Source organism: Oncorhynchus mykiss, chromosome 17 (genome assembly GCF_057628025.1).
Source record: "Oncorhynchus mykiss isolate SJ-2025 chromosome 17, ASM5762802v1, whole genome shotgun sequence".
In the NCBI taxonomy this organism is placed as follows: Eukaryota; Metazoa; Chordata; class Actinopteri; order Salmoniformes; family Salmonidae; genus Oncorhynchus; species Oncorhynchus mykiss.
Window position 1 is genome coordinate 11,578,451 of NC_143038.1, and position 27,142 is coordinate 11,605,592.

At 46.8% G+C, this 27,142-nt stretch overlaps 1 protein-coding gene across 4 annotated transcripts in view; it reads right to left on the minus strand.

Annotated features, from left to right (window-relative positions):
* Window positions 1–189: 189 nt before the first annotated feature.
* LOC110493680 (E3 ubiquitin-protein ligase SMURF2) overlaps window positions 190–27,142 on the minus strand; it is a 78,095-nt gene continuing 51,142 nt past the window's right edge. For 2 of the 4 annotated variants that reach the window (XM_021568086.3, XM_021568084.3), the window contains exons 9-20: window positions 26,499–26,583; window positions 24,972–25,130; window positions 24,631–24,699; window positions 15,862–16,078; window positions 12,698–12,801; window positions 12,317–12,431; window positions 11,765–11,943; window positions 9,978–10,115; window positions 6,613–6,733; window positions 6,163–6,364; window positions 3,302–3,377; window positions 190–2,852 (exon numbers count right to left, since the gene is read on the minus strand). In XM_021568086.3, coding sequence (XP_021423761.3) covers window positions 2,753–2,852; window positions 3,302–3,377; window positions 6,163–6,364; window positions 6,613–6,733; window positions 9,978–10,115; window positions 11,765–11,943; window positions 12,317–12,431; window positions 12,698–12,801; window positions 15,862–16,078; window positions 24,631–24,699; window positions 24,972–25,130; window positions 26,499–26,583 — 1,565 coding nt within the window. In that variant the 3' untranslated portion in view covers window positions 190–2,752. The remainder of the gene's footprint in view (window positions 2,853–3,301; window positions 3,378–6,162; window positions 6,365–6,612; window positions 6,734–9,977; window positions 10,116–11,764; window positions 11,944–12,316; window positions 12,432–12,697; window positions 12,802–15,861; window positions 16,079–24,630; window positions 24,700–24,971; window positions 25,131–26,498; window positions 26,584–27,142) is intronic. The other 2 variants (XM_021568085.3, XM_021568087.3) reach the window with 1 other exon arrangement.

Below are 27,142 nucleotides of genomic sequence, written 5' to 3' on the forward strand. Positions count from 1 at the left end.
TGAAAGCCATCTTAAAGACCTTCCACTCCATTGTTTTCATCTGTCAAGTATTTTCAAATCATGGGAGATGAGAATGATTTTGAAATTGAGAGCCTACATGGTAAATAACTGACGCTCAAATTGTGTGCAACTTGTCTTACCAATTCCCATTTTATGAGACCTAGGAAAGAAAAAAAACATACTTCATTCTATAAAACATTATGCTGTGAGTTTCAAACAGCAGAGTTTATTGCTTGTTTTCTGCAAGGGTACAAGAGGTTTATAATTTCCGCTTTTATTTTTCTTATTTACAGTGTCAGTTGAAGCTCACAGAGCAGCTGATGTGAAAAAACTATGAACACACTAATAAATACAACAGACTGAAAAATGAGAAATAAAAACATGTTAACATTTCAGACAAAAGTTTAGCAAATTTAATCAGAAGAAAACTAATTTACACACACAATACTTCCATACACATAGAATAAAGGAAAGTGGGTTTTACACCATGTGAGAAATTGCACCGGTCAGCGACTAAGAGTCACAGGGCAACGGCTGGCAAAGCATGCTACGAGAAGCAACCGTCCATATTGTCCCATCTATTATCCAGAAACAACTCCACCTCATAAGACTGAGTGAAAGTCAATTATGGTTAGACGTAGATAGCAGAAAACAGTACTGTATGTGTGCATATGACATATGAGCTTTATGTGTGCATATCTATACGCGTATATATCTACATAAAAAGTCAATCAGTCCATTAACTATTTAGTAAATAGATGGAAGTTGCTGATTATAACGAAAATCACAAGTCTGCGTGTGCAAAAATGTCTGGTTGTTTTATGCATTTTATTCATTTTCTGTAAAAATTAAAAAAAGGTTGCTTGTGATCCACCACATTAACAATATCTTATACTGTACAAAAGCACAATTTCAGGATACTTGATAATTGTCTATCTGAAGAGAATCTGCTTTACCTTTGAACACACTGGACTGGGTCTATTTTATTTTGCATGTACGCAGGTGAATACAGTCCATGGTCATAGTCCACGTCCATTGCTATTAAACAGGCAGCATAAAATCAAAAAAACATTCAACAGAATTTTTTCTCATGTCAACACACATTTTGCTCAGAAGGGACAAAATAATAGCAAATAAATATTGTTTTAAAAAAAGTCCATTCATGCAAGGGTTGTGGTAGAGGCTCTATTAGGGTCATGTCTAGATGGTATACAGCATGTCAAACGGTGATTTTTCTATGCATTTCAGCAAACCCTAACCTTAACCTAATTCTCATAACCTGCTACGTTAATTCTCCTAAACCTACGAAACGTCCATTTTGACAAAAGCTGTATCCCTTTTAGACAAAAACCTCTAGTAGGGAGAGCGCTCTAGTCCCAACCTCAGTCTCTTAGTGGCCAAAAGGTTATGCACTCAGCTCTCATTCAAGGAGAGGGTCACGGGTTTGACCTGACAACGGCTTCCATAACCAGAAGATACTCCCCCCCCCTTTCACAGGTCAGCCTCACAAAGAAAGATGACTTCACCTGAGAATACAGAGGTCTGTGATAACACCAACATGCTAGCAAGTAAATTAATAGAAAGAGGAACAAGCCATATACAAAATAGGTATGTATTTGTACACATATATACTCAAAATTACAGGTTGATATACTTTATTTGTATCTGTATATTTCCGTTGAATGCTGTATGGTTGGAATAAAATGTGGAATATTAATTTTAACTTAATATGAAGAAAGCACGTCCTTTGTCGCCCTTCAGTTTGTAAAGTGCTCTAGAGTGGCAACGGGGGAAAAAAAAATCCTGCCATCTTAGGTTGGATGTCACTTTGAAAACACCGACATCTTCCTTGAATTGCTTTCAACTAGCCTGGTCCCTGGGACAGAGTTCCCACTCACTAGACAACGACGCACTTTGAGGGTTTGATAAGGAATTTCAATGTTGTGATTTATTAGGTACAGTGTGCTATAGTGGTGTTTAGCATTAAGTTCAACTCACCAAAGCGCAACAGGTCTACTCTGTGTAGCTGGACGGGGTTAGGTGTTAGCACCATTTTGATGTCAAGAGGTGGCAAGTTAGCTGTGTGGGACGGTATTGGTCATCAGTAAGACCTAGTTTCTTCTGGTTAGCTCATGGTCAGGAACCCCCCCCCTAGTCACCGGCCCTAGTCATCTACTCAGCGTGGACCTTCATATTTCTCTCTCCCAGACCAAAGCCAACAATAACTTCTTTAAAAGACTCTCGTTGCAGTCTGGACCTTGGTATTCGATCGCACCAGACGACCCACAACAAAAGAAATGTGCTTTCACGGAACGCACATACTAGGGACCAGAGTTTTCTTCGGTTAGGAAAAACTCCTGGTCCAACACAAAACTGGTTGTTCTGTGGATTTCACCGTTATGACATACAAACTATTACAAAAAGAAAACAAAAAAAGGAAATAAAAGCTGGCATTCTCGCAGGGTTTCAAGGTAAGTAATCGTCACTCGTCTGTAGCAGCTGAAAAAGGAAGTGATATTTCTAAAAAAGAATGCGGTGAGAGAGGAGTGTTCCTGTGTGGTCTGCCTCTCAGTCGGTCTCCATATTGTCCTGGGGGACTGGGCAGAAAGGGGTGTGGTCACAATCCTCATGGGCGTGCCTGAATGTTGCAGGGTTCCCGTGGTGACAGCAGAGTCTATAGTCTTGCTGAGCTGACCTTACAAAATACACACACGCTGACACACACACACACACTTCCCCACTGATGTGTCACTCATTCCACCGCAAAGCCACATGTCTCCTCGATGGCTGTCAGCAGCTTGTCGTACAGCTTGTCATAGTGCTCGTAGGCGGGAACGTCAATCCGGTTAAAGCTGGACAGAGGGAAAGGGGGACAGAGAGGGAAAGGGCAGAGAAAGAGTTTGGAAGAGAGAGGAGTAAATGTTTTGCTTGAAGCACCTTTATAACTTTCCCTATCGATGAATGAATGACATTTCATTCTCGTGTCAAATCACCAGTTAGCGAGCCATCCCTCACGGGATGAATTGACGCCAACAAACATTACAATAATTCTATCTTTAAACTGTTCTCCATACAAAACATTGGATTTGGACATGCATTTAAAACCGGTAATATCATATGAGTTGGGGGATTGGTAACCCTTTTCACAGCATGTCTTCGCCTCATTGGCAGGTCATTGTAATTAAGAATATGTTGTTAATTGACTAACCTGTATAAAAAGGTTAAATGTGTGGAGAAGCAGTCTTGTAGCAGTGTGTATCTGTGTGTCGAAGTGGAGCAGTGGTACTTTAATTGTACTCACCAGGTGTGGGCTTTGGGTAGATTGTTGGTGTTGGCATCGATCTGGTGGATGGTGAACAGCCTGGGCCCCGCGGCACCTGGAGGGTCACACACACACACACACACACACACACACACACACACACACACACAGAGAGAGAGAAAAAGAGTCAGCATAAATTCTCAGGCTGTCCATCATTATATTTCTCTACACACAGACAGACAGTTCAGGACAGTTGAACTCAGTGTTTAGAACGTGAACAAACATGGCTGCTGTTTTAACGCAACACTGGGTGTATATTTTATATACTGTATATTTTCGTTCAGAAAGCCAGCTGGGTTGGCCTCAGACACAGGCAGGCGCACACAGACAGACACTCACGGGCACACGCACGGCTTGAACAGAAAGATCAACTCTCCAACACGCACACTCAGAAACACACACAGCTGCACTCTGAGGTCTTCTGTTCCCCCAGGGCTTCCTGTCTGTCTGGATTTAACTAAACCCACTGGTCGACCACGACACTGTCATGAACGCGGGGTCAACTCAGGCAGTCTGAGAGACTATATAACCAGTTAAACTCACTTTAGCTACTTATTTTTGTTGTTTACAATTCGCAAGACAGAAAATGTATTAAAAAGATATTCTAGCAATCTATTGATAGGACAAGTGCCTGTCAGTCACAAAGTGAGCAATGACAAAAAAGCCTGCTCGTTTGATAATCTGCTGTCTGTTCCGCCTCCCGGTACCTGGGTGTCTGTGTTGTGTACACTGTGGTTGCAGTCACATTTCTTTACACAGAGGGAGCGCGCCTGATGCTCTCATCGTCTATGAGTCAATTTGCACGTCCCATATAAATGTGGTAACGATGAGTCGAAACCCACTTAGCCTATTGTTTCTGGGCACATTCATTTATTTTCTTTCGTGTGTTTCATATGCAGCCACCAAGTGCTAGAGCACAGGCTTACTGAGCCGTTCATTTGGCTTCCTAACTTGCATAGCAGTAGCCTTTATGGCGATAATCTGCAGATAAATTATGAAAACAATCGATGAAGAATCCTATTCACTGCAGGTACAATTGGTAGGGTAGTGGAGCGATAGCCTCACTCTGCTCCAAAATATAATAAAAGAAAAGAGATTGAATTGTTTTAAAAGCTAATGACACTTCCAGTGACTTCAGAAAGAATTCACACCCCTTGACTTTTGACACATTTTGTTGTGTTACAGCCTGAACTTTGTGTAACTGGCCTACACACAATACCCCATAATGTCAGAGGATTTTTTTAAATTAATTAATAAAATATTGAAGCTGAAATATCTTGATTCAATAAGTATTCAGCCCCTTTGTTATGGCAAGCCTAAATAAGTTCAGGTGTAAAAATGTGCTTAAGTCATACATAATATGTTGCATGGATGATGTTTGAATGACTACCTCATCTCTGTACCCCACACATACAGTGGGGAGAACAATTATTTGATACACTGCCGATTTTGCAGGTTTTCCTACTTACAAAGCATGTTGAGGTCTGTAATTTTTATCATAGGTACACTTCAACTGTGAGAGACGGAATCAAAAATCCAGAAAATCACATTGTATGATTTTTAAGAAATTAATTAGCATTTTATTGCATGACATAAGTATTTGATCACCTACCAACCAGTAAGAATTCCGGCTCTCACAGACCTGTTAGTTTTTCTTTAAGAAGCCCTCCTGTTCTCCACTCATTACCTGTATTAACTGCACCTGTTTGAACTCGTTATCTGTATAAAAGACACCTGTCCACACACTCAATCAAACAGACTCCAACCTCTCCACAATGGCCCAGTCATTACAAAGATACAGGCGTTCTTCCTAACTCAGTTGCCGAGGAGGAAGGAAACCGCTCAGGGATTTCACCATGAGGCCAATGGTGACTTTAAAACAGTTAGAGTTTAATGCTGGATTAGGAGAAAACTGAGGATGGATCAACAACATTGCAGCTACTCCACAATACTAACCTAATTGACAGAGTGAAAAGGAAGAAGCCTGTATAGAATAAAAATATTCCAAAACATGCATCCTGTTTTCAATAAGGCACTAAAGTAAAACTGCAAAAAATGTGGCAAAGAAATTAACTTTATGTCCTGATTACATAGCGTTATGTTTGGGGCAAATCCAACATCTCTGAATACCACTTCACATTTTCAAGAATGGTGGTGGCTGCATCATGTTATGGGTATACTTGTAATCAGCAAGGACTAGGGAGTCTTGCCGATGCACAGGCAAGATGCTAGAGGAAAACCTGGTTCAGTTTGCTTCCTACCAGATACCGGGAGATGAACTCACCTTTCAGCTGGACAATAACCTAAAACAAGGCCAAATCTACACTGGAGTGGCTTACCAAGAAGACATTGAATGTTCCTGAGTGGCCTAGAAACAGTTCTTACTTAAATCGGCTTTCAAATCTAATGGCAAGACCTGAAAATGACTGTCTAGCAATGATCAAAAACCAACTTCACAGAGCTTGAAGGATTGAAAAAATAATAATGTAAAAAGTATTGTACAATCCAGGTGTGTAAAACTCTTAGAGACATACCCAGAAAGACTCACAGCTATAATTGCTGCCAAAGATGCCTCCAAAAAGTATTGACTCAGGGGTGTGAATACTTAAGTAAATTAGCTATTTCCTTTTCCATAACTTAGCAAACATTTCTAAAAACATCTTTACACTTTGTCATTATGGGGTATTGTGTGTAGATGGGTGTGAAGAAAAATGTAATTTAATCAATTTTGAATTCAAGCTGTAGCAACAAAATGCGGAATAAGTCAAGGGGTATGAACACTTTCTGAAAGCACTGTAAACACACCACCCTTTCTCCACCCCCCACCTCCACCTCTTTACCTTGTAAAGCCTTGAATCCCTGCAGTGGGACTCTAGATGACCCGGTAACAAACTGCAGCAGTCTGGCCCTCCTCTCCTCGTCGTAGGACTCCACGGCCTTCCAGAACCACTTGACCACGTTGCTGTCCGTGGTGCAGTGCTTCAGGCGCGTGTTGCTCTTCCAGTCTGCTATGTCGATCTTCCCCAGGCCACACACTATCAACTGGGGTAGGGAGGAGAGGGAAGAAAATAGTTGATTAGATGGTTTGAAGGGGTGCATATTCATGGGAAATAGTATGGTAGCTGTCACCTTTCATTTCATTTAAAAAGTACATCACAAGGTCTCAGATTCATCTTGGGAACCTCCCCCCCCCATACCAACACAAATATGTATGCTCTTGAGAAATGTCATGTTTCCAGTAAGTGAATCATTTCTTTCCCAAACCATGTTATATGCCACTGTCTACATACCTCTAGTTCCTTCTCGTCAAAGGACTTGAGCAGGTGCTGTGGGATGACCTCGTTGAAGCCCTTCTGCAGGGCCAGGAACTGAGCCTCGATGCCGTGGAGGAACCTCCAGTTCACATACAGCCTATAGAGAGAGAGAAGGTAGACTTAAGTCAGTATAAGTCCATACAACATTGCAACATGTGAAACCCCCACAGCAGTTCAACCAAAACCAGGACTGGGGGATAAGTCCTTTTGCTGTGCTGGTAATCTTGGGTAGACAGAACCAAATTCAGATTTGGTTCCTCATATCCCCTACGTCCCAGACAGATGTAACTTCCGTTACGGATGGGGGAAGAGACTCCTGTGCTGCTAACTGGCTGGCATGCAGCTGCTGTCTTGGTTGGACCAGGTCGCTCTTGAAAAATAGATTGTATCACAATGAGAACAACCTGGATAAGTGAAGGTTCCATCAAATCAAATTTAAAAAATGAACCCCATTGGTTGTCAGAGGAACGACGTCACAAGGTATGCTTCAGGTGTATACTTGAGACGTGTGTATCGTGTCGGCCGAGTGTGTGTGTATCGTGTCGGCCGTGTATCGTGTTGGACGTGTGTGTATCGTGTCGGACGTGTGTGTTTGTGTGTACCGTGTCGGACGTGTGTGTGTGTGTGTATCGTACGTGTGTGTGTGTGTGTGTGTATCGTGTCGGCCGTGTGTGTGTGTATCGTGTCGGCCGCGTGTGTGTGTGTATCGTGTCGGTCGTGTGTGTGTGTATCGTGTCGGCCGTGTGTGTGTGTGTATCGTGTCGGACCTGTGTGTGTGTATCGTGTCGGACCTGTGTGTGTGTTTGTGCGTATCGTGTCGGACCTGTGTGTGTGCGTATCGTGTCGGCCCTGTGTGTGTGTGTGTGTGCGTATCGGCCCTGTGTGTGTGTTTCGTGTCGGACGTGTGTGTATCGTACGTGTGTATGTGTGTGTGTATCGTGTCGGCTGTGTGTGTGTGTATCGTGTCGGACGTGTGTGTATCGTACGTGTGTATGTGTGTGTGTATCGTGTCGGCCGTGTGTGTGTGTATTGTGTTGGTCCTGTGTGTGTGTGTGTGTGTATGCATATCGTGTCGGCCGCGTGTGTGTGCGTATCGTGTCGGCCGCGTGTGTGTGCGTATTGTGTCGGCCGCGTGTGTGCGCGTATCGTGTCGGCCGCATGTGTGTGCGTATCGTGTCGGCCGCGTGTGTGTGCGTGTGTGTATCGTGTCGGCCACGTGTGTGTGCGTATCGTGTCGGCCACGTGTGTGTGCGTATCGTGTCGGCCGGGTGTGTGTGCGTATCGTGTCGGCCGGGTGTGTGTGCGTATCGTGTCGGCCGGGTGTGTGTGCGTATCGTGTCGGCCGGGTGTGTGTGCGTATCGTGTCGGCCGGGTGTGTGTGCGTATCGTGTCGGCCGGGTGTGTGTATCGTGTCGGCCGGGTGTGTGTATCGTGTCGGACCTGTGTGTGTGTATCATGTCGGACCTGTGTGTGTGTGGATTGTGTCGGCCGTGTGTGTGTGGATCGTGTCGGTCCTGTGTGTGTGTGTATCGTGTCGGACCTGTGTGTGTGTTTGTGCGTATCGTGTCGGACCTGTGTGTGTGTGCATGTATTGTGTCGGACCTGTGTGTGTGTGTGTGCGTATCGTGTCGGCCCTCTGTGTGTGTGTGTGTGTGCGTATCGTGTCGGCCCTGTGTGTGTGTGTGTGTGCGTATCGGCCCTGTGTGTGCGTATCGTGTCGGACGTGTGTGTGTGTATCGTACGTGTGTATGTGTGTGTGTATCGTGTCGGCCGTGTGTGTGTGTGTGTATCGTGTCGGCCGTGTGTGTGTGTATCGTGTCGGCCGTGTGTGTGTGTATCGTGTCGGCCCTGTGTGTGTGTGTGTGTGCGTGTGCGTATCGTGTCGGCCCTGTGTGTGTGTGCGTATCGTGTCGGCCGCGTGTGTGTGCGTATCGTGTCGGCCGCGTGTGTGTGCGTATCGTGTCGGCCGCGTGTGTGCGCGTATCGTGTCGGCCGGGTGTGTGCGCGTATCGTGTCGGCCGCATGTGTGTGCGTATCGTGTCGGCCGGGTGTGTGTGCGTATCGTGTCGGCCGGGTGTGTGTGCGTATCGTGTCGGCCGGGTGTGTGTGCGTATCGTGTCGGCCGGGTGTGTGTGCGTATCGTGTCGGCCGGGTGTGTGTGCGTATCGTGTCGGCCGGGTGTGTGTGCGTATCGTGTCGGCCGGGTGTGTGTGCGTATCGTGTCGGCCGGGTGTGTGTGCGTATCGTGTCGGCCGGGTGTGTGTGCGTATCGTGTCGGCCGGGTGTGTGTGCGTATCGTGTCGGCCGGGTGTGTGTATCGTGTCGGCCGGGTGTGTGTATCGTGTCGGCCGGGTGTGTGTATCGTGTCGGACCTGTGTGTGTGTATCGTGTCGGACCTGTGTGTGTGTGGATTGTGTCGGCCGTGTGTGTGTGGATCGTGTCGGTCCTGTGTGTGTGTGTATCGTGTCGGACCTGTGTGTGTGTTTGTGCGTATCGTGTCGGACCTGTGTGTGTGTGCATGTATTGTGTCGGACCTGTGTGTGTGTGTGTGCGTATCGTGTCGGCCCTGTGTGTGTGTGTGTGTGTGTGCGTATCGTGTCGGCCCTGTGTGTGTGTGTGTGTGTGCGTATCGGCCCTGTGTGTGCGTATCGTGTCGGACGTGTGTGTGTGTATCGTACGTGTGTATGTGTGTGTGTATCGTGTCGGCCGTGTGTGTGTGTGTGTATCGTGTCGGCTGTGTGTGTGTGTATCGTGTCGGCCGTGTGTGTGTGTGTGTATCGTGTCGGCCCTGTGTGTGTGTGTGTGTGTGTGTGCGTATCGTGTCGGCCCTGTGTGTGTGTGCGTATCGTGTCGGCCGCGTGTGTGTGCGTATCGTGTCGGCCGCGTGTGTGTGCGTATCGTGTCGGCCGCGTGTGTGTGCGTATCGTGTCGGCCGCGTGTGTGTGCGTATCGTGTCGGCCGGGTGTGTGTGCGTATCGTGTCGGCCGGGTGTGTGTATCGTGTCGGCCGGGTGTATCGTGTCGGCCGGGTGTGTGTATCGTGTCGGCCGGGTGTGTGTATTGTGTCGGTTGGGTGTGTGTATCGTGTCGGCCAGGTGTGTGTATCGTGTCGGCCGGGTGTGTGTATCGTGTCGGCCGGGTGTGTGTATCGTGTCGGCCGGGTGTGTGTATCGTGTCGGCCGGGTGTGTGTATCGTGTCGGCCGGGTGTGTGTATCGTGTTGGCTGGGTGTGTGTATCGTGTTGGCTGGGTGTGTGTATCGTGTCGGCCGGGTGTGTGTATCGTGTTGGCTGGGTGTGTATGCGCGTGCGTGGGACCCAGGCGGCGGTCTCCTCCTCCGTACCTGACATACTCCTTCTTGGTGTCCTCGGAGACAGAGACAGTCTTGCCATTGGGCTTCAGTTCGTGCTGGATGATCTCTCCGTAGGCATTGTGCTCCACACAGAACGTATGGTCCAGCACCCCCGTGATGTCATTGTCCCTGGAACGGGGAGAAGACGGAAATGTTAGTTAGTAGTCGGACGTTTTAGGCTACCTTGTCAACAGAGGGCGCCTAGTGTTGACGGGAGAGTAGTTGGTTCATGGGGGTTGTTGTTTTAGTCGCATTTCATGGATACAGAACAGCCAACATGTCAGCTCAAGGTTGGTGTTTGTATTTTGTATACAGCATCCACACGTGCAAAGGCCAACATTACACATGCTATCCTGTGTGTATTAATGTGTGGCTGTGCTTGTACAGTATGTATGTCTCCGGGTGTTCAATTGTGTATAATTGTGTCTGTGTACAAGCATCTGTATATGTATGCATCTGTGTGTGTATCAACACTGTATGTGTCCAGGGCTATACACTATATATACAAAAGTATAAGGACACCCATTCAAATTGTGGATTCAGCCACACCAGTTGCTGACAGGTGTATAAAATCGAGCAAACAGCCGTGCAATCTCCATAGACAGACATTGGCAGTAGAATGGCATTACTGAAGAGCTCAGTGACATTCAACGTGGCACCGTAATGGATGCCACCTTTCCAACAAGTCAGTTTGTCAAATTTCTGCCCTGCTAGAGCTGCCTGGGTCAACTGTAAGTGCTGTTATTGTGAAGTGGAAACGTCTAGGAGCAACAAGCTCACAGTGCAGGACCAAAGAGTGCTGAAGCACACAGAGTGTAACAATCGTCTGTCACTACCGAGTTCCAAACTGCCTCTGGAAGCAACGTCAACGTCAGCACAAGAACTGTTCGTCGGGAGCTTCGTGAAACGGGTTTCCACGGCAGAGCAGCCACACACAAGCCTAAGATCACCATGCGCAATGCCAAGAGTCGGCTGGAGTGTTGTAGCTCGCCACTTTTGGACTCTGGTGCAGCCTGTATTGGACCTATATGAATTCTGGCTAGTTTTGAAGCACGTTGTGCCCTTGAAACTAACATGTAACCCCGTAAAGCTATTTGTTTATTATCAAAGCTAAAATGTTGATATAAATCCCAGTCATTGAAATGATAAAGTAATGTGTAGAATATCAGGTTTTTATATTGCGTAAAAAAGGACCGTTTCTAACAGATGCATTACATGGAAAACTGTACACTGTCTCTCTAAGAATGTCAGTGACGTTCTGAGTGACAGCATGCAAATCATTCATTCATTCATTGCTACGATCATTGATCCCCAGAAGAAGCTATCCCTTTCCCATTCTTTCTGTGCCCCCAAATGTTTGGACATACTGGTAAAGTTAACTAGCTAGCTAATGAGGTAACATGACTGAACAAGTCGTTTTAGAACGGCCCACGGTTTATGAGCCGGAAAACACGTCCCGTCACTGGAGATGCTTCCATCTGCAGCACCAAATGAGCAATAGATGGAAAAACAGAGAGCTGGTAATGTGGGTCACAGCTTTTGAACAGTTTGCGCTAGAGACAATAACCATTTATTTTCTCCAGGGCACTCGGAAACAGTGGTACAGTGAAGCCTAATCATTACAACAATTATCATCTGCCAGTGTTTTTTTTCCCTTCAAGGCAAACTGGTGCTCCCAAATTTAAAATCCAAAGTCGCACAGCATAATATTTAGGAGCATATGCGACCAAAGTGGTCACGCGTTAGAGCCCCTGTACGTGTCGGTGTCTCCTACTCACAGGATCCAGACCAGGCTGTTGTGGAGGTCCGGGTCCACTGACTCCATGTCATCCAGGGTGATGGGTTTCCCCAGCAGCTGTTTGTAGAAGGGCAGGGTGAAGCCCCCGTCTATATAGTGGCCGTGGAACACAGCCATGCCCATGATACGGCCCACAAAGTGGAAGTAGGACAGGTGCTCCTGGAGGAAAGGAAAAGAGAGATGAGTTTTGAGGTTGGCCATCGATGCATATTTTTTGGTTATTGACATGTGCGAGTGTGGTCACTATTGGGTTGTAGAAAAAAGCATGATATAAATGTAGCTTATCATCATTATTATACTGAAGTCCCCCCCCCCCTTTGACTTTCTCATCCAATGGGCTTGAGGTGGTGGTGAGAGGACACAAGGAATCAAGAAAACGTAATTGAGATTCTCCCCATGTCTACTTCTCCACCTTCAGTTTACAAGAACCTCCATCTCTTAGGAATTCTGTTTGTGGTTCGTTCTCCTTCCTCCACTCTGTTATTATGTGTCTCTCTATGTATCTATTGATTCCTCTATTTCTCTCTCTCACCGGGTTGACGGCGCTGTCTGGGTTGATCTGCAGGGTGTAGATGTCGTCTCTGGAGTACTGGAACAGGCCGTAGTAGGGGTTCAACATCTCATGGGACAGCAGGTACAGCCACTCCCTATATGACAGACAGACATCTTGTTAGTCACGTGACACCGGCATAATAAAAACAACATTTTTGGGGGGTTGCATGTGGCCACATGCCCACCAAAATATTCTGTTTGATGTATCAAGCTTTTTGAATGTGAATTTCCACAGTGGTTGTTTCTTTCTGGACTTCTGTCCTATGAAGAAAATAAAATATTTTGAAAAGGCATCTTTTTGGTTGACCTCATGGTTTTATTAAACAGTGTTTAAGCCTGGAGGTGTGGATGACTGCAGTACCTGGCCACTCCTCCGTAGTCCAGGCCCTCCTCTCCTCTGAACTTGACCATCAGTCTCTTCCACAGGTCCTTGGGACGCATCTTCATCACCTGGCGGTACGACTCCTGCAACACAACAAACAAGAGCATGGGTATGTTAACCTTGGGTGTATTCACTAGGAACCAAACGGCGAGGAACCTACCTGAGCCAGTCCAATAGAAACTCTTGTTTTTGTTGCAAAACATTGCTACGCTTTGCATTAAGGAATACACCCCTAATCTTAAGATGTGCCAACCTGCAGGCCATTCAACTTGACCCTCAATCACACTGTTTCTGTTCTAAACAGCGCTTGTTGTTTTATGCAGCAATAAGAGCAACAGTGGATTACAATGTTCCGGATCCGAATTCCACCACTGATCACGTAAAGTCTGTTTTTTAAAAGTGGGGCAGAGAGTACAACAAAATGCGGTCGACAATTTACCATTGTCATAATACTCCCTCAGATTAGTCAATTCACCATCCAGAACTGTTTGACAGTGCTGCACACCTCTCCTCTTTCTCGGTCTCTCACTCTCCTGGTAGACTAGGACCTAGTGGTGCCTGGGAGAAACCAGCAGCACCAACACCATGACATCTGTGCCTGGGCAAGAGAGTGTATGTGTGAGTGGGCTTCATGTGCACTAGCTCCCTTTACATTACGTAAGGGCCTTTTCTCTCGCTCCCTATTTTCTCTATCAGGGTCCAGAGTAACTCAGGAGGGCTGCCATCAAAAACAAACTCCTGCCACCACAGCACAGAGCTTGTGAGGAGTGTTGCAAATATGAACGCAGCAAAGCACGGGAAGCAGGCTCGAGGAGAAGCAGGAGAGTGAAGCAAGGGTTATTAGTTAGGAAATTACAGTGCACTGGTCAGCGGCGAACAGTGCCATCAGTCCCTGTTGAAAACTAGAGTCAATCACAGGCACACACACACACACGCGCTCGCTCTGCTTTCTCGCAGATCGTTTCCCCCCTTGCTGTCACGTACCGAGGATGAAGTCATCTTTTTTTCTTTGCTCAAATTGTACCGCCGAAAGATGTCCTCCGCCCCCCCCCCTCTCCTCCTTCCCCCTACTTTTAGCTGCTGAAATCATCCTGAAAGAATGCCTTGCCGTGGAAGAACAGATGATTGGAGGAGGAGAAGGAAAGAGGAAACCGTGGTGTTTGAAGGGGCCTTTTTCACTTTGGTTTTTACGGCGAATCGTAACGAATTTGGGGGTATTACCGCTCAGTTCTCGTAGGCATTTTATTGCAGACTGTAAATGGATGCAAAGCCACCTATAAATCGTACGGGTGTGCATATTTGTAAACTTGTAACAGAGTGTGTTAAAGTATGTTTATACAGTGGGGAGAACAAGTATTTGATACACTGCCGATTTTGAAGGTTTTCCTATTTACAAAGCATGTAGAGGTCTGTAATTTTTTATCATAGGTACCCTTCAACTGTGAGAGACGGAATCTAAAACAAAAATCCAGAAAAATCACATTGTATGATTTTTAAGTAATTAATTTGCATTTTATTGCATGACATAAGTATTTGATCACCTACCAACCAGTAAGAATTCTAGCTCTCACAGACATGTTAGTTTTTCTTTAGGAATTCCTCCTGTTCTCTACTCGTTACCTTTATAAAAGACACCTGTCCACACACTCAATCAAACAGACTCCAACCTCTCCACAATGGCCAAGACCAGAGAGCTGTGTAAGGCCATCAGGGATAAAATTGTAGACCTGCACAAGGCTGGGATGGGCTACAGGACAATAGGCAAGCAGCTTGGTGAGAAGGCAACAATTATTAGAAAATGGAAGAAGTTCAAGATGACGGTCAATCACCCTCAGTCTGGGGCTCCATGCAAGATCTCACCTCGTGGGGCATCAATGATCATGAGGAAGGTGAGGGATCAGCCCAGAACTACATGGCAGGACCTGGTCAATGACCTGAAGAGAGCTGGGACCACAGTCTCAAAGAAAACCATTAGTAACACACTACGCCGTCATGGATTAAAATCCTGCAGCGCACACAAGGTCCCCCTGCTCAAGCCAGCGCATGTCCAGGCCCGTCTGAAGTTTGCCATTGACCATCTGGATGATCCAGAGGAGGAATAGGAGAAGGTCATGTGGACTGATGAGACAAAAATAGAGCTTTTTGGTCTAAACTCCACTCGCCATGTTTGGAGGAAGAAGAAGGATGAGTACAATCCCAAGAACACCATCCCAACCGTGAAGCATGGAGGTGGAAACATCATTATTTGGGGATGCTTTTCTGCAAAGGGGACAGGACGACTGCACCGTATTGAGGGGAGGATGGATGGGGCCATGTATCGCGAGATCTTGGCAAACAACCTACTTCCCTCAGTAAGAGCATTGAAGATGGGTTGTGGCTGGGTCTTCCAGCATGACAACGACCCGAAACACACAGCCAGGGAAACTAAGGAGTGGCTCTGTAAAGAATCATCTCAAGGTCCTGGAATGGCCTAGCCAGTCTCCAGACCTGAACCCAATAGAAAATCTTTGGAGGGAGCTGAAAGTCCGTATTGCCCAGCGACAGCCCCGAAACCTGAAGGATCTGGAGAAGATCTGTATGGAGGAGTGGGCCAAAATCCCTGCTGCAGTGTGAACTACAGGAAACGTATGATCTATGTAATTGCAAACAAAGGTTTCTGTACCAAATATTAAGTTCTGCTTTTCTGATGTATCAAATACTTATGTCATACAATAAAATGCAAATTCATTACTTAAAAGTCATACAATGTGATTTTCTGGATTTTTGCAAAACCTGCAAAATCGGCAGTGTATCAAATACTTGTTCTCCCCACTGTATATATTTTCAGTATAAAGCGCTTGTTTGGGTTTTATGAGCATGCACAGTACTATTGCATGTGTCATTTTTACATGTATGCATTAGTGTTGTACAAAACATTAAGAGCACCTGCTCTTTCCATGACAAAGTCTGCACATCAATATTAGGAAGGTGTGTGTAGCCTACTTTAAAATGTACACTTGATTTGTGGTGGATAGTGAGTTACGCCTCTCAACGTAAAGCACTACCTATATACATGCAAATGCAATCCATTACGATACAGTATAAATGAAGCCATCAATCACACACACTTGGACAGAGTTTTCACACAGGGTCCCTCAGTTTACCTCAAAGATCTCCTCACGGCAGACCTCGATGCGACAGTGTCCTGCCTGGGGCTGCTGATTGGACAGCTCCTGTCGGAGGATCTTGAGCTTCTGGACCAGGTCCCTCTTGTACTTGGGCACGGTGAGGCACTCGGCCTCCTCGGGGAGCTGGGCCGGGGACAACGCCGGGACCTGCGGTGGGGGCTGCTGCTCCTTCAACTGGTTCGACTGACGACTACTGGGGAGGGAGACCAGCAGAAATGCTCAATGTTAAACAGTACAAGACTGCAATATGAAATCAAACAAGACAATTGTAACACATGGAATGAAATGATTAACACCATCTTTCTCTCTCTTGAGTATTGTTTGTGGAGAATACGGGGTTAAAAGTACATAAATCTCAGCTCATGGTAGAGAGGGAGTTGTGGTCTGTCTGTGCCTTTTGCCCTCCACCACCTCATTCTCTCCTTCCTTCTCATTTTAGGTGCTGGCAGACTAATTAAATAGGCAGCCTTCGCTTTGTAAGACACCTCTGCTTCCTCTTTAAAGCCTCATAGTGCCTTCAAAGTGAAACTGGCGCCTTCGTCGGTGCCCTCTGCCACCCTGCCCCTGGCTAACCGCGGCTGGGGCCACCGCAGCCCTGGCTCTGTACCCACGTCAATCTATGCCCGTATGGGATGGTTACATGCCTGGGTGGGCCTCGTAAAAACACAATTCACCCCCCCCCCAAAAAAAGGGCCAGAGTTTCCAACAGGACAGTACTGTACAGAAGACGGAGTCCCTAATAAAAGAACCTACTGTGCAGTAGCAGTACAGTTGCGGCCAAACAATGGTGGTTCACAGAGAGGAAGTTCTTTAAACCTGTGTCTGAGAGGGGAGGCCACAGGCAGAACAGAACATAGCCACCCAAACACCCACACTCTCACACACACAACCTCATTCTTCAGGGGTGGAAAAAAGAAAAAGCGTGTTATATTTGGCGTTCTCCAAAGTAAAACAGGCCCAGTGTTCCGCCAGTCCGTATCCCTGTATAATCAAGTCAGCTGGTATTTATTTTATTGGCAGTGTCGAGGCCCTTCCATGTCAAAGTGAGGGTAAGGCTCGGCTCGCAGGGCTGAAAACCACTAGGAACACACACACACACGGAAAAGAGGTCCTTAAACAAAATAGAATGAGTTTCTCTTGGCTCGGGTTGGGAAGCCCTTGAACCATATAATAAAACATAATTTGAGCGTTTTCGTCGAGGGCGCGCAGGGTAATTAAAAATAAATTTCGGTACAGTTAGCAGTCTCGGGTTCCCGATTCGGAATGACCTCGGCATATTTCTAACTGTAAATATAGAAGTACAAGTGCGGCTCAGTCGAAAGTCACTCTGGCGCGGAGACACACAAGGGGAAAGAGTCGAGGGTTCCTTTCTGTGACGAGCCTCCATGAAATACGACTATCCGGGTAGAAAGACAAACTTTCAAATTCAATCCAGGAGTATTATTGTTATTCCAAGCTAGAAGAACAAGGCGAGGAGAGAGCGAGCGACGCCAGAACAGGATTCACTGGACTAAAGCGGTCACTATCATGAAGTTGGCACAGGTTTGGTACCGAGGTCCCAGCGAATCAAAAGCTCCTTTATTGAGCCGGGCGCTGGAAGTACTACCTAGGTAGAACCTCCCTCTCCCTGGCCCTTTACACTTCGCCTGAACTGTGGGGAGAAGGCCCGCCAAGGGTCGTCCGAGCGGCACTGCCGTGCTGACTACTTCCCACAAAGGAGTGTGTGTTTGTGGCGCTGGAGCTCAACCCTCAATCACCAATCATCTCCCCTGGCTCCGGAAAGGAGGGGAGACATTCCCATTGGCAGTGGATGGGAAGGGATGGCCAAGTTCTCCCTAAGGGAAGACAAGGGAAGTATTGCACTATATAGGGAATAGGATGTCAGCCAATCACTACCCTAGCACCACAAAGGTAGCTTTCACAAGCCTGGGGCTGCCTCCCTGTCTCACATTCACACAGAGCCCCCATAGACACTGACAATAACACTCTGCTTACAGACAGGATGTTTATAGTATTTAGGCTACATAAAATATGCCTATAAGCCACAAAGACACAAACAAAACATGACAGACTAAAAATACATAAAGACCCATCCAAAGGCCTTGACAACATTGCGCTCTGTTTACAGATATGACGTTTACAGAATTTAAGTGACATAAAAAGGTGTCTATATGCCACACACTGTGATACAAACAAAACACAAAACTTAAAATATATAAAAGATCGCTTACAAAGACAGTTATTTTATTCATTTTCTGACCTTCATTTCACCAGGTAAGTTCGACTCCCCATTGCACACCAAATATAAACGACTCGCTTGATAAATATAACGCAGGCATTGACGTAATGCTGCAGAAATATAGAAGTTTAGTCAGGAACATACATGTGAGACAGACCGTGTGGCTGAGTGCATACCACAGTAATGTGGATGTGAGAGACATGTCTAGCAGTCTTGGAACCAGCTACCAGCCAGTCAAATATAAACCGGTCGGTGCTGCGTTGACAGAACAGCAGGTAAATGCCACTCTACCCGATCATACAAATTCATTCATTTTCTCTCTATTCTAGCGATTATTTTTCTATCCCGCCGACCACCAAACCACTAGCAGTGGGCTAGTCTGTCTTCTCACAGTCTCTATGATTATCGGATTCAAATGAATTCATCTCTCCATCTTTCTACTCTTCTCCATTACTCTTTCATTTACTTCCTCTCTCTTTCCTCCACATCCAATCACACCTCTCTCACAAATCACATGTAATTCTTCCCCTTACTATTCTACTCCTCTCCTTCTCTCGCTCTCTCTCCACTACAGGAGAGAGAGCGCGAAGGAGAGAGCGAGAGAGCGCGAAGGAGAGAGCGCAAAGGAGAGAGCGCAAAGGAGAGAGCGCAAAGGAGAGAGCGCAAAGGAGAGAGCGAGAGAGCGCGAAGGAGAGAGCGCAAAGGAGAGAGCGCAAAGGAGAGAGCGAGAGAGCGCGAAGGAGAGAGTGAGAGAACGTGAAGGAGAGAGCGCGAAGTAGAGAGCGAGAGAGCGCGAAGTAGAGAGCGAGAGAGCGCGAAGTAGAGAGCGAGAGAGCGCGAAGTAGAGAGCGAGAGAGCGCGAAGTAGAGAGCGAGAGAGCGCGAAGGAGAGCGCGAGAGAGAGGTCGAAGGAGAGAGCGAGAGAGCGCGAAGGAGAGAGCGAGAGAGCGCGAAGGAGAGAGCGAGAGAGGTCGAAGGAGAGAGCGAGAGAGGTCGAAGGAGAGAGCGAGAGAGGTCGAAGGAGAGAGCGAGAGAGGTCGAAGGAGAGAGCGAGAGAGCGCGAAGGAGAGAGCGAGAGAGCGAAGGAGAGAGCGAAAGAGCGCGAAGGAGAGAGCGAGAAGGAGAGAGCGAGAGAGCGCGAAGGAGAGAGCGAAAGAGCGCGAAGGAGAGAGCGAGAGAGCGCGAAGGAGAGAGCGAGAGAGCGCGAAGGAGAGAGCGAGAGAGCGCGAAGGAGAGAGCGCGAAGGAGAGAGCGAGAGAGCGAGAGCGAAGGAGAGAGCGAGAGCGAAGGAAAGAGCGAGAGCGAAGGAGAGAGCGAGAGCGCGAAGGAGAGCGAGAGAGCGAAGGAGAGAGCGCGAAGGAGAGAGCGAGAGAGCGCGAAGGAGAGAGCGAGAGAGCGCGAAGGAGAGAGCGAGAGAGCGCGAAGGAGAGAGCGAGAGAGCGCGAAGGAGAGAGCGAGAGAGCGCGAAGGAGAGAGCGAGAGAGCGCGAAGGAGAGAGCGAGAGAGCGCGAAGGAGAGAGCGAGAGAGCGCGAAGGAGAGAGCGAGAGAGCGCGAAGGAGAGAGCGAGAGAGCGCGAAGGAGAGAGCGAGAGAGCGCGAAGGAGAGAGCGAGAGAGCGCGAAGAAGAGAGCGAGAGAGCGAAGGAGAGAGCGAGAGAGCGAAGGAGAGAGCGAGAGCGAAGGAGAGAGCGAGAGCGAAGGAGAGAGCGAGAGAGCGAAGGAGAGAGCGAGAGAGCGCGAAGGAGAGAGCGCGAAGGAGAGAGCGAGAGAGCGCGAAGGAGAGAGCGAGAGAGCGCGAAGGAGAGAGCGAGAGAGCGCGAAGGAGAGAGCGAGAGAGCGCGAAGGAGAGAGCGCGAAGGAGAGTGAAGGAGAGAGCGAGAAGGAGAGTGAAGGAGAGAGCGAGAAGGAGAGTGAAGGAGAGAGCGAGAAGGAGAGTGAAGGAGAGAGCGAGAAGGAGAGCGAGAGAGCGTGAAGGAGAGTGAGAGAGCGTGAAGGAGAGCGAGAGAGCGCGAAGGAGAGAGCGAGAGAGCGCGAAGGAGAGAGCGAGAGAGCGCGAAGGAGAGAGCGCGAAGGAGAGAGTGCGAAGGAGAGAGCGTGAAGGAGAGAGCGAGAGAGCGCGAAGGAGAGAGCGAGAGAGCGCGAAGGAGAGAGCGAGAGAGCGCGAAGGAGAGAGCGAAGGAGTGAGCGAGAGAGCGCGAAGGAGAGAGTGAGAGAGCGCAAAAGAGACAGCTAGAGAGCGCAAAAGAGAGAGCGAGAGAGCGCAAAGGAGAAGGCGAGAGAGCGCAAAGGAGAAGGCGAGAGAGCGCAAAGGAGAGAGCGAGATCGAAGGAGAGAGCGAGCAGGAGAGAGCACGCGAGGGAGAGCGCAGGAGAGGGAGAGCGCAAGAGAGAGCGCAAGAGAGAGAGCGCAAGAGAGAGAGCAAGAGAGAGAGAGCAAGAGAGAGAGCAAGAGAGAGAGAGCAAGAGAGAGCGAAGCAGAGAGAAGGAGGGCGGGAGAGAGAAGAGAGGAGAAGAAGAGTGAGAAGAGAGGAACCTCATTGCAGAACAGTAGTCTGCACTTTGGCGGATATCTCACATTCCTCTCCTTCCACATCCTCCTTTGTCTTTCGCTCTCTCATTCTCTAAATCTCTACCTCGCTCTGGTATACAACTATGCATTGAATTCCTTTTCCATCTTATTTTCAACCCTGTAAAGTGTGACAACTTTTTTCCTACCAAAGCACCATTAAGTATGGGCTCCGTACCGTTCTTTTTATCTAAAGGTCACACAATGCAACACAGCATACTGTCACCACACTGTCTCTTACAGCGAGGTAACACTTATCGTGAGCTCATCATCAACAGCATGTCCTCTCTGACAAACTTAAATGGCCTGAGGAATCCCGGCAAAAAACATTTATCAAGCGTGGGCCATGGCGGTTGTTGGGTGAAATATTCTGAAATCCTGGGGCTGATCGAAGACAGATGTGATGCTGATGGCAGGCCAGGCCTGGCTGCAGCACCGCTAGGCTAGCTAGCTAATATGTTTTCCAGCAGCTTCGAGCAGAGCTTTCTGGGATGGGCCAGTAGGGGTGTTACTGGAGCCAGGGGAGCCCTCAATGTTTGGAGGGGGTGACACACGCACACACAATCATAAACACATAATTGTGCAAACACACACACTCAATTCATAAACATGATTCACACACACACTTTGTCCACCCTCCCAGCCCCAGATAGCTCACTCTCCTCCCCAGACAGTGTGAACATCTCCATCAGACACATCAGCTGCATCATCTGGTCTCACTTTGCCTGTTTACTTGCCTGTCGTCAGTCAGTACGGACTGTTTATAGTTCCGGCTGAGAACCAGTCAGCAATCAAACAAGATGTCCGTGTTCTGTGCCTTTAAGTGCCTTTAAGTGCCTTTAATACCCAATAAAACATGATTGTGCGAGTGACAACAAAGCAATAAAATAAAGAAAATGTTGTCTTCATAGAAGTGTGCTGACTGAGGTGGTGGAAGAAATGTTGCCGAATTGTAGCCTTGTTTAAATGGAGTGTACACAAGTAGTCTGGGGGTTAAATTCCAGGGAGACACACAATTGGCTCTTGACTAACTGCCATCTGAGGAGAATAGTAACACACACACCTGTGCTCAGCACAAACACACACACACACACACACACACTAACACGCACACAGGTGCTTAAAACCATACTCGTATCTACTTACACAGCTATACAGACCGCTCTCTAACAGTCTTTTGTAAAAATACTAAACAGCACTAAAACACTAGAATACGATATAGTAGTGACTAGTGGTGTAACACACTTCTAGGTACAAGAAAGGCCTATACACAGCCAATTAAATAAGACACTATTGGATCCGACTGCTGCCACCAAATGTATATTATGCAAGTCAACAGTGTGTGAGTATATTACTTTGGTTTGCATTGCTTTACTTTTCCCTCATCTGTGGAAAAAAAACCACATTCCAAGTGTTCAAAAGCAGCTTCTTTCAGAGTGTTGCAAATCTTGCCCTCAAAAGGGAATAAGACTGTGTTGTGCACCAGCGTAACAGCAGACCTATAAGCTTGCTGCCAGCTTTTAGCAAACTGTTGGGGAAAAATTGTGTTTGACCAAATACAATGCTATTTCTCAGTAAACAAATTAACAACAGACTTTCAGCATGCTTATAGAGAAGGGCACTCAACATGTACTGCACTGACACAAATGACTGATGATTGGTTGAAAGAAATTGATAAGAAGATTGTGGGAGCTGTACTCTTAGATTTCAGTGCAGCCTTTGATATTATTGACCATAACCTGTTGTTGAGAAAACTTAAGTGCTATGGCTTTTCAACCTCTGCCATATCGTGGATTCAGAGCCATCTATCTAATAGAACTCAAAGGGTTTTCTTTAATGGAAGCGTCTCTCAAACATGTAAAGTGTGGTGTGCTGCAGGGCAGCTCTCTAGGCCCTCTACTCTTTTCTATTTTTACCAATGACCTACCACTGGCATTAAACAAAGCATGTGTGTCCATGTATTCTGATGATAAAACCATACACACATCAGCAACCACAGCTAATGAAGTCACTGAAACCCTTAAACAATTGCAGTCCGTTTTAGAATGGGTGGCCAGTAATAAACTGGCCCTGAACATCTCTAAAAACTAAGAGCATTGTATTTGGTACAAATCATTCTTTAACTGCTAGACCTCAGCAGAATCTGGTATGTGGCTGTTGAACAAGTTGAGACTAAATTACTTGGCATTGCCTTAGATTGTAAACTGTCATGGTCAAAACATACAGATTCAATGGTTGCAAAGATGGGGAGAGGTCTAGCCATAATAAAGAGATGCTCTGCTTTTTTGACACCACACTCCAAAAAGCAAGTTCTAGTTTTGTCTAATCTTGATTATTGTCCAGTCGTGTGGTCCAGTGCTGCAAGGACAGACCTAGTTAAGCCGCAGCTGGCCCAGAACAGAACGGCACATTTTGCTCTTAAATTGTAATCTGAGGGCTAATATTAATACTATGCATGCCAGTCTCTCTTGGCTAAGAGTTGAGGAGAGACGGACTGCATCACTTCTTTTTATAAGAAACATTGTGTTGAAAATCCCAAATTGTTTACATAGTCAACTTACACACAGCTCTGACACACACACTTATCCCACCAGACATGCCACCAGGGGTCTTTTCATAGTCCCCAAATCCAGAGCAAATTCAAGGAAATGTACAGTATTATACAGAGTCCTTATTGCATAGAACTTCCTTCCATCTCATATTGCTCAAATAAACAGCAAACCTGGTTTCAAAAAACAGATAAAGCAACCCTTGTGGCACAATGCCTCTCCCCTATTTGACCTAGATAGTTTGTGTGTATGCATTGATATGTAGGCTACATGTGCCTTTTTAAAAATGTATGTAGTTCTGTCCTTGAGTTGTTCTTGTCTAATGATGTTCTGTATTATGTCAATCTGTATTATGTTTCATATTTGGTGTGGACCCCAGGAAGAGTAGCTGCTGCTTTTGCAACAGCTAATGGGGATCCTAATAAAATACCAAACACCAAACTCACAAAGCTAGCTCCACTACCGGGGGCCATTTTGACACATATGGATACTATTTGTGCCGAATGACCAGATGTTGATTTCACAAACATGCGTCTCGTGCCAGTCGCTGTTATTGCAAGGTTTCAACTGAGAATTCTTATGAAAAAAATGTTTTCTTACTAAAATAAAAATGACACATTCTTTATGCAAGACAAGAAATTCAAGCTCCCTATATCATAGCTTAGATTTACCTCGTTCCCAACTGGGTTTAGCTACTGCCCTTCACCAGCTCCCTCTGTGTCCACCTTACTATGTGCAAAGCAGCGTGGGTAATAGCGTGGTAACTGGACTGTTCCACTGGGGCGCACGGCTGGTGTTTGATCAGCTGCTCGGGGGGGGGGGGAGTACCGGCATGCCCGCACAACACACACACACCTGCTGGCTTACTGCAGAGTGAGGACTAGCCTAGCAGCATCTGATCCACATTACATTGAGTTTCCTCAGTAGTGGAATGGCTCCAGCCCTAACCCCAGATCCAGCCCAGAGGCCTTTCATGGCATACCTGAGGTTCAGCTGAGGCAGCGCGCTGACAGACTGTTTGCGCACAGACAGCCAGGAGTGTGTTTAGTGAACCTGAATGGCATCTGTGAAAATCAACAGTGGCGAAGCTACACACACAGACGGCCCACTGGTAGGGTCACACGTTGTTAGCATTTTTTTCAGTCTGAGTCTTACGCTGCTGTCGTGATGTCTGTTTGTGAATATAAGTATGGTGAAAGGTTGCTGAGTTTGCACACACACACGTGTCTGGTTGAGTGGTGTGTCAGTGTTGTTATTTGTCACCCCTGAAGTGTGGTGTGTGTGTGTGTGTGTGTGTGTGTGTGTGTGTGTGTGTGTGTGTGTGTGTGTGTGTGTGTGTGTGTGTGTGTGTGTGTGCGTGCGTGTATGTATGTATGTATAGGGAGGAGGGTTACCTGAGGTTAGTGTTCTGGCTCTGGCTCTCCATGGCCACGCGGGAACCGTTTGGACCAGGGCCGTTTGGACTAGGGAGGAAAAGAGGGAGAGAGCAACAAACCAACAGTGATATAAAATGGGACAAAAAGATCTGACGCCATCACACAGCAGATGGATTCACTAACAACAGGCAGAATGCTTCCTCAACATTTTTGCTACCAATTTACTGTAATCTAGAAAATAAGCAAACGCAGTGTTTTCAGCTAAAGGCATGACCCCTGAGTAGACCACTAGATAAAAAGTAAAGACCCCAGCTCGAGTCAAAGGTCACAGCCTGAACAGTGACAGTGTTTGCACTCACTTGAGGACCAGGTGGAGGTTGGCGGAGAGGCGCGGGTCGGTGAACTGCGTGGTTCGGTTGTTGTGGTCCACAAAGTAGACGCGTCCCGTGGCCGTGTTGCGGATCTCCCAGCCCGGCGGCAGAGGACCCAGCTCCTCACAGTTGACGTTGCTCAGATCCCTGGGCATGAAAATAGGACCACAGGAGACCGTGAAGAGAACTAAACCATAACCACGTAAACCCATCGCTCACTCAACCTAGGGTGCTAAAACAACAGGGGTATAACACAATGAGCATAATAATACAGTATTTACTACTATTATCATTATACTTTATTGAGTATTAATCTAGGTTAATGAGAGTATATTATCTTTTATAGTGTAAGAACCAGGCTATTATAGTACAAATCGTAAACACAGTCACTACTGTTAGCAGTCTTTATTCTACCAGTTAGGTAGGATTATTGAGTGCAATTTGTATTTTCTAAGTACACAACAAATCTTTTCTTCCAAGTATAAAAAGGACATCCCAGAGGCATGCCTAAATTCAACTCAACAGAGTTGGATCGATCGCAAAACATCTGAGAAAACACTTGAATAAATTCCAAAAACTCCCTATCGGTCTCTACTCCCCCATAGACCTACATTCTTTGCTGTTGAAACCTAAAACCCTGAAGTGGGATGTATTAACTGTCCACTAAGGACTCATCACTAAAGCAGTCTGCACATGCCTGGCTAAGCTGTTTCATTACATAATGGGTGTTTGTAACTCGTTCTGGGCGAAATGACCATGATTCAAGGTTGAATCTTAAGGATATTGAATCTCTGAAGACCAAGACATTGATAAGTTCATTATTTGGGATAAATCGGTGTGCTTGTGTGTGTGTGTGCGCGTATTAGCGCATCAATGAACAAGAAATACTCAGTGGAGGTGGTTCAGGGTTCACAACCAGGGCGGTAGGTAGCCTAGTGGTTAGAGCGTTGGGCCAGTAACCGGAAGGTTGCTGGATCGAATACCCGAGCCGACAAGGTAAAATCTTTCGTTCTGCCCATGAGCAAGGCAGCCACCCGCCCTTGTTCCTCGGGCGCTATGGATGTCGTTTGGCAGCCCCCTGCACCTCTCTGATTCAGAGGGGTTGGGTTAAATGCACATTTCAGTTGACACATTTCAGTTGAAATACATTCAGTTGGACAAGAAGAAAACAGACTGAAATATGGAGGTCTACCTGGACTTAAGAGACATTTTATGACCCGGGAGACAGACCAAAAAGACTTGTCAAAGTTTCTAGTCAGTGTGAAGGAGAGAGAGCGAGTGACAGCGACAGATTGCTTTACGTATGGCTATTTTGACCCTTCATTATTGTTGTTGTCCCGTTGACAATATTGATTATTATTTTATTTTATTATTTTAATTATGTTAATATTGTAAATCTCCAAAGTAAGCTTTGGCAAATGTACATTATTACCTCATGTCAATAAAGCAAATTGAATTGAGAGAGAGACCGAGAGAGATGGAGGTGAGTGTGTGTGTGTTCATAGCAGTGTGTACCTGGGCACTCGAGGGTCGTGCCATGTGCTGACGCCCGTCTGGGTGTGGAGGAAGTACACCTGGCCCTGCTGCGTGGTTCTTTGCTCTGTGGGGGGAGGGGGGGACACAAAAAGACAACGCCGTGAGAAAAGCGGAGGCAATCTTAAATGGCACACCCTTTTGTTCTTCAATTCTCTCAACTTAAACGGCACACAAATCCGTATTTATGTTCCAAAAATCTGGACAGGACACCAGCGTGAACCACCCAGTATGAGTGCACTGACGGTGACAGGGCACCAGTGTGTGTGCGCGCGCGAGCGCGCCTCGTGCATGCACATGTAGTCCCTCATTCATCCCCATTAACCCTGATTTCCTTCCGGCACCACATATTCCACCCAGCTCACCGCTCACTCCATCAGTTCCACCCAACTGGTCAAGAGTCACTGACTGAGTCGAAGGAGAAAAACGCCCCCTGGCCTTAAGTGAGTCACCTCTGCCAAGAACATTGGGCATTTTCAGGGGCATGGATCACCGCCATTCTAACTGAATGGCATTCATCACCACCCTTATCATTTCCTTCACAGACTCTCTGGTTCAGTTCTTCTACAGAGCTCTGTGTTGAGCCTGGAGTTTATGCAGTTCAACACAGAGGCCCAAGAGCTCTG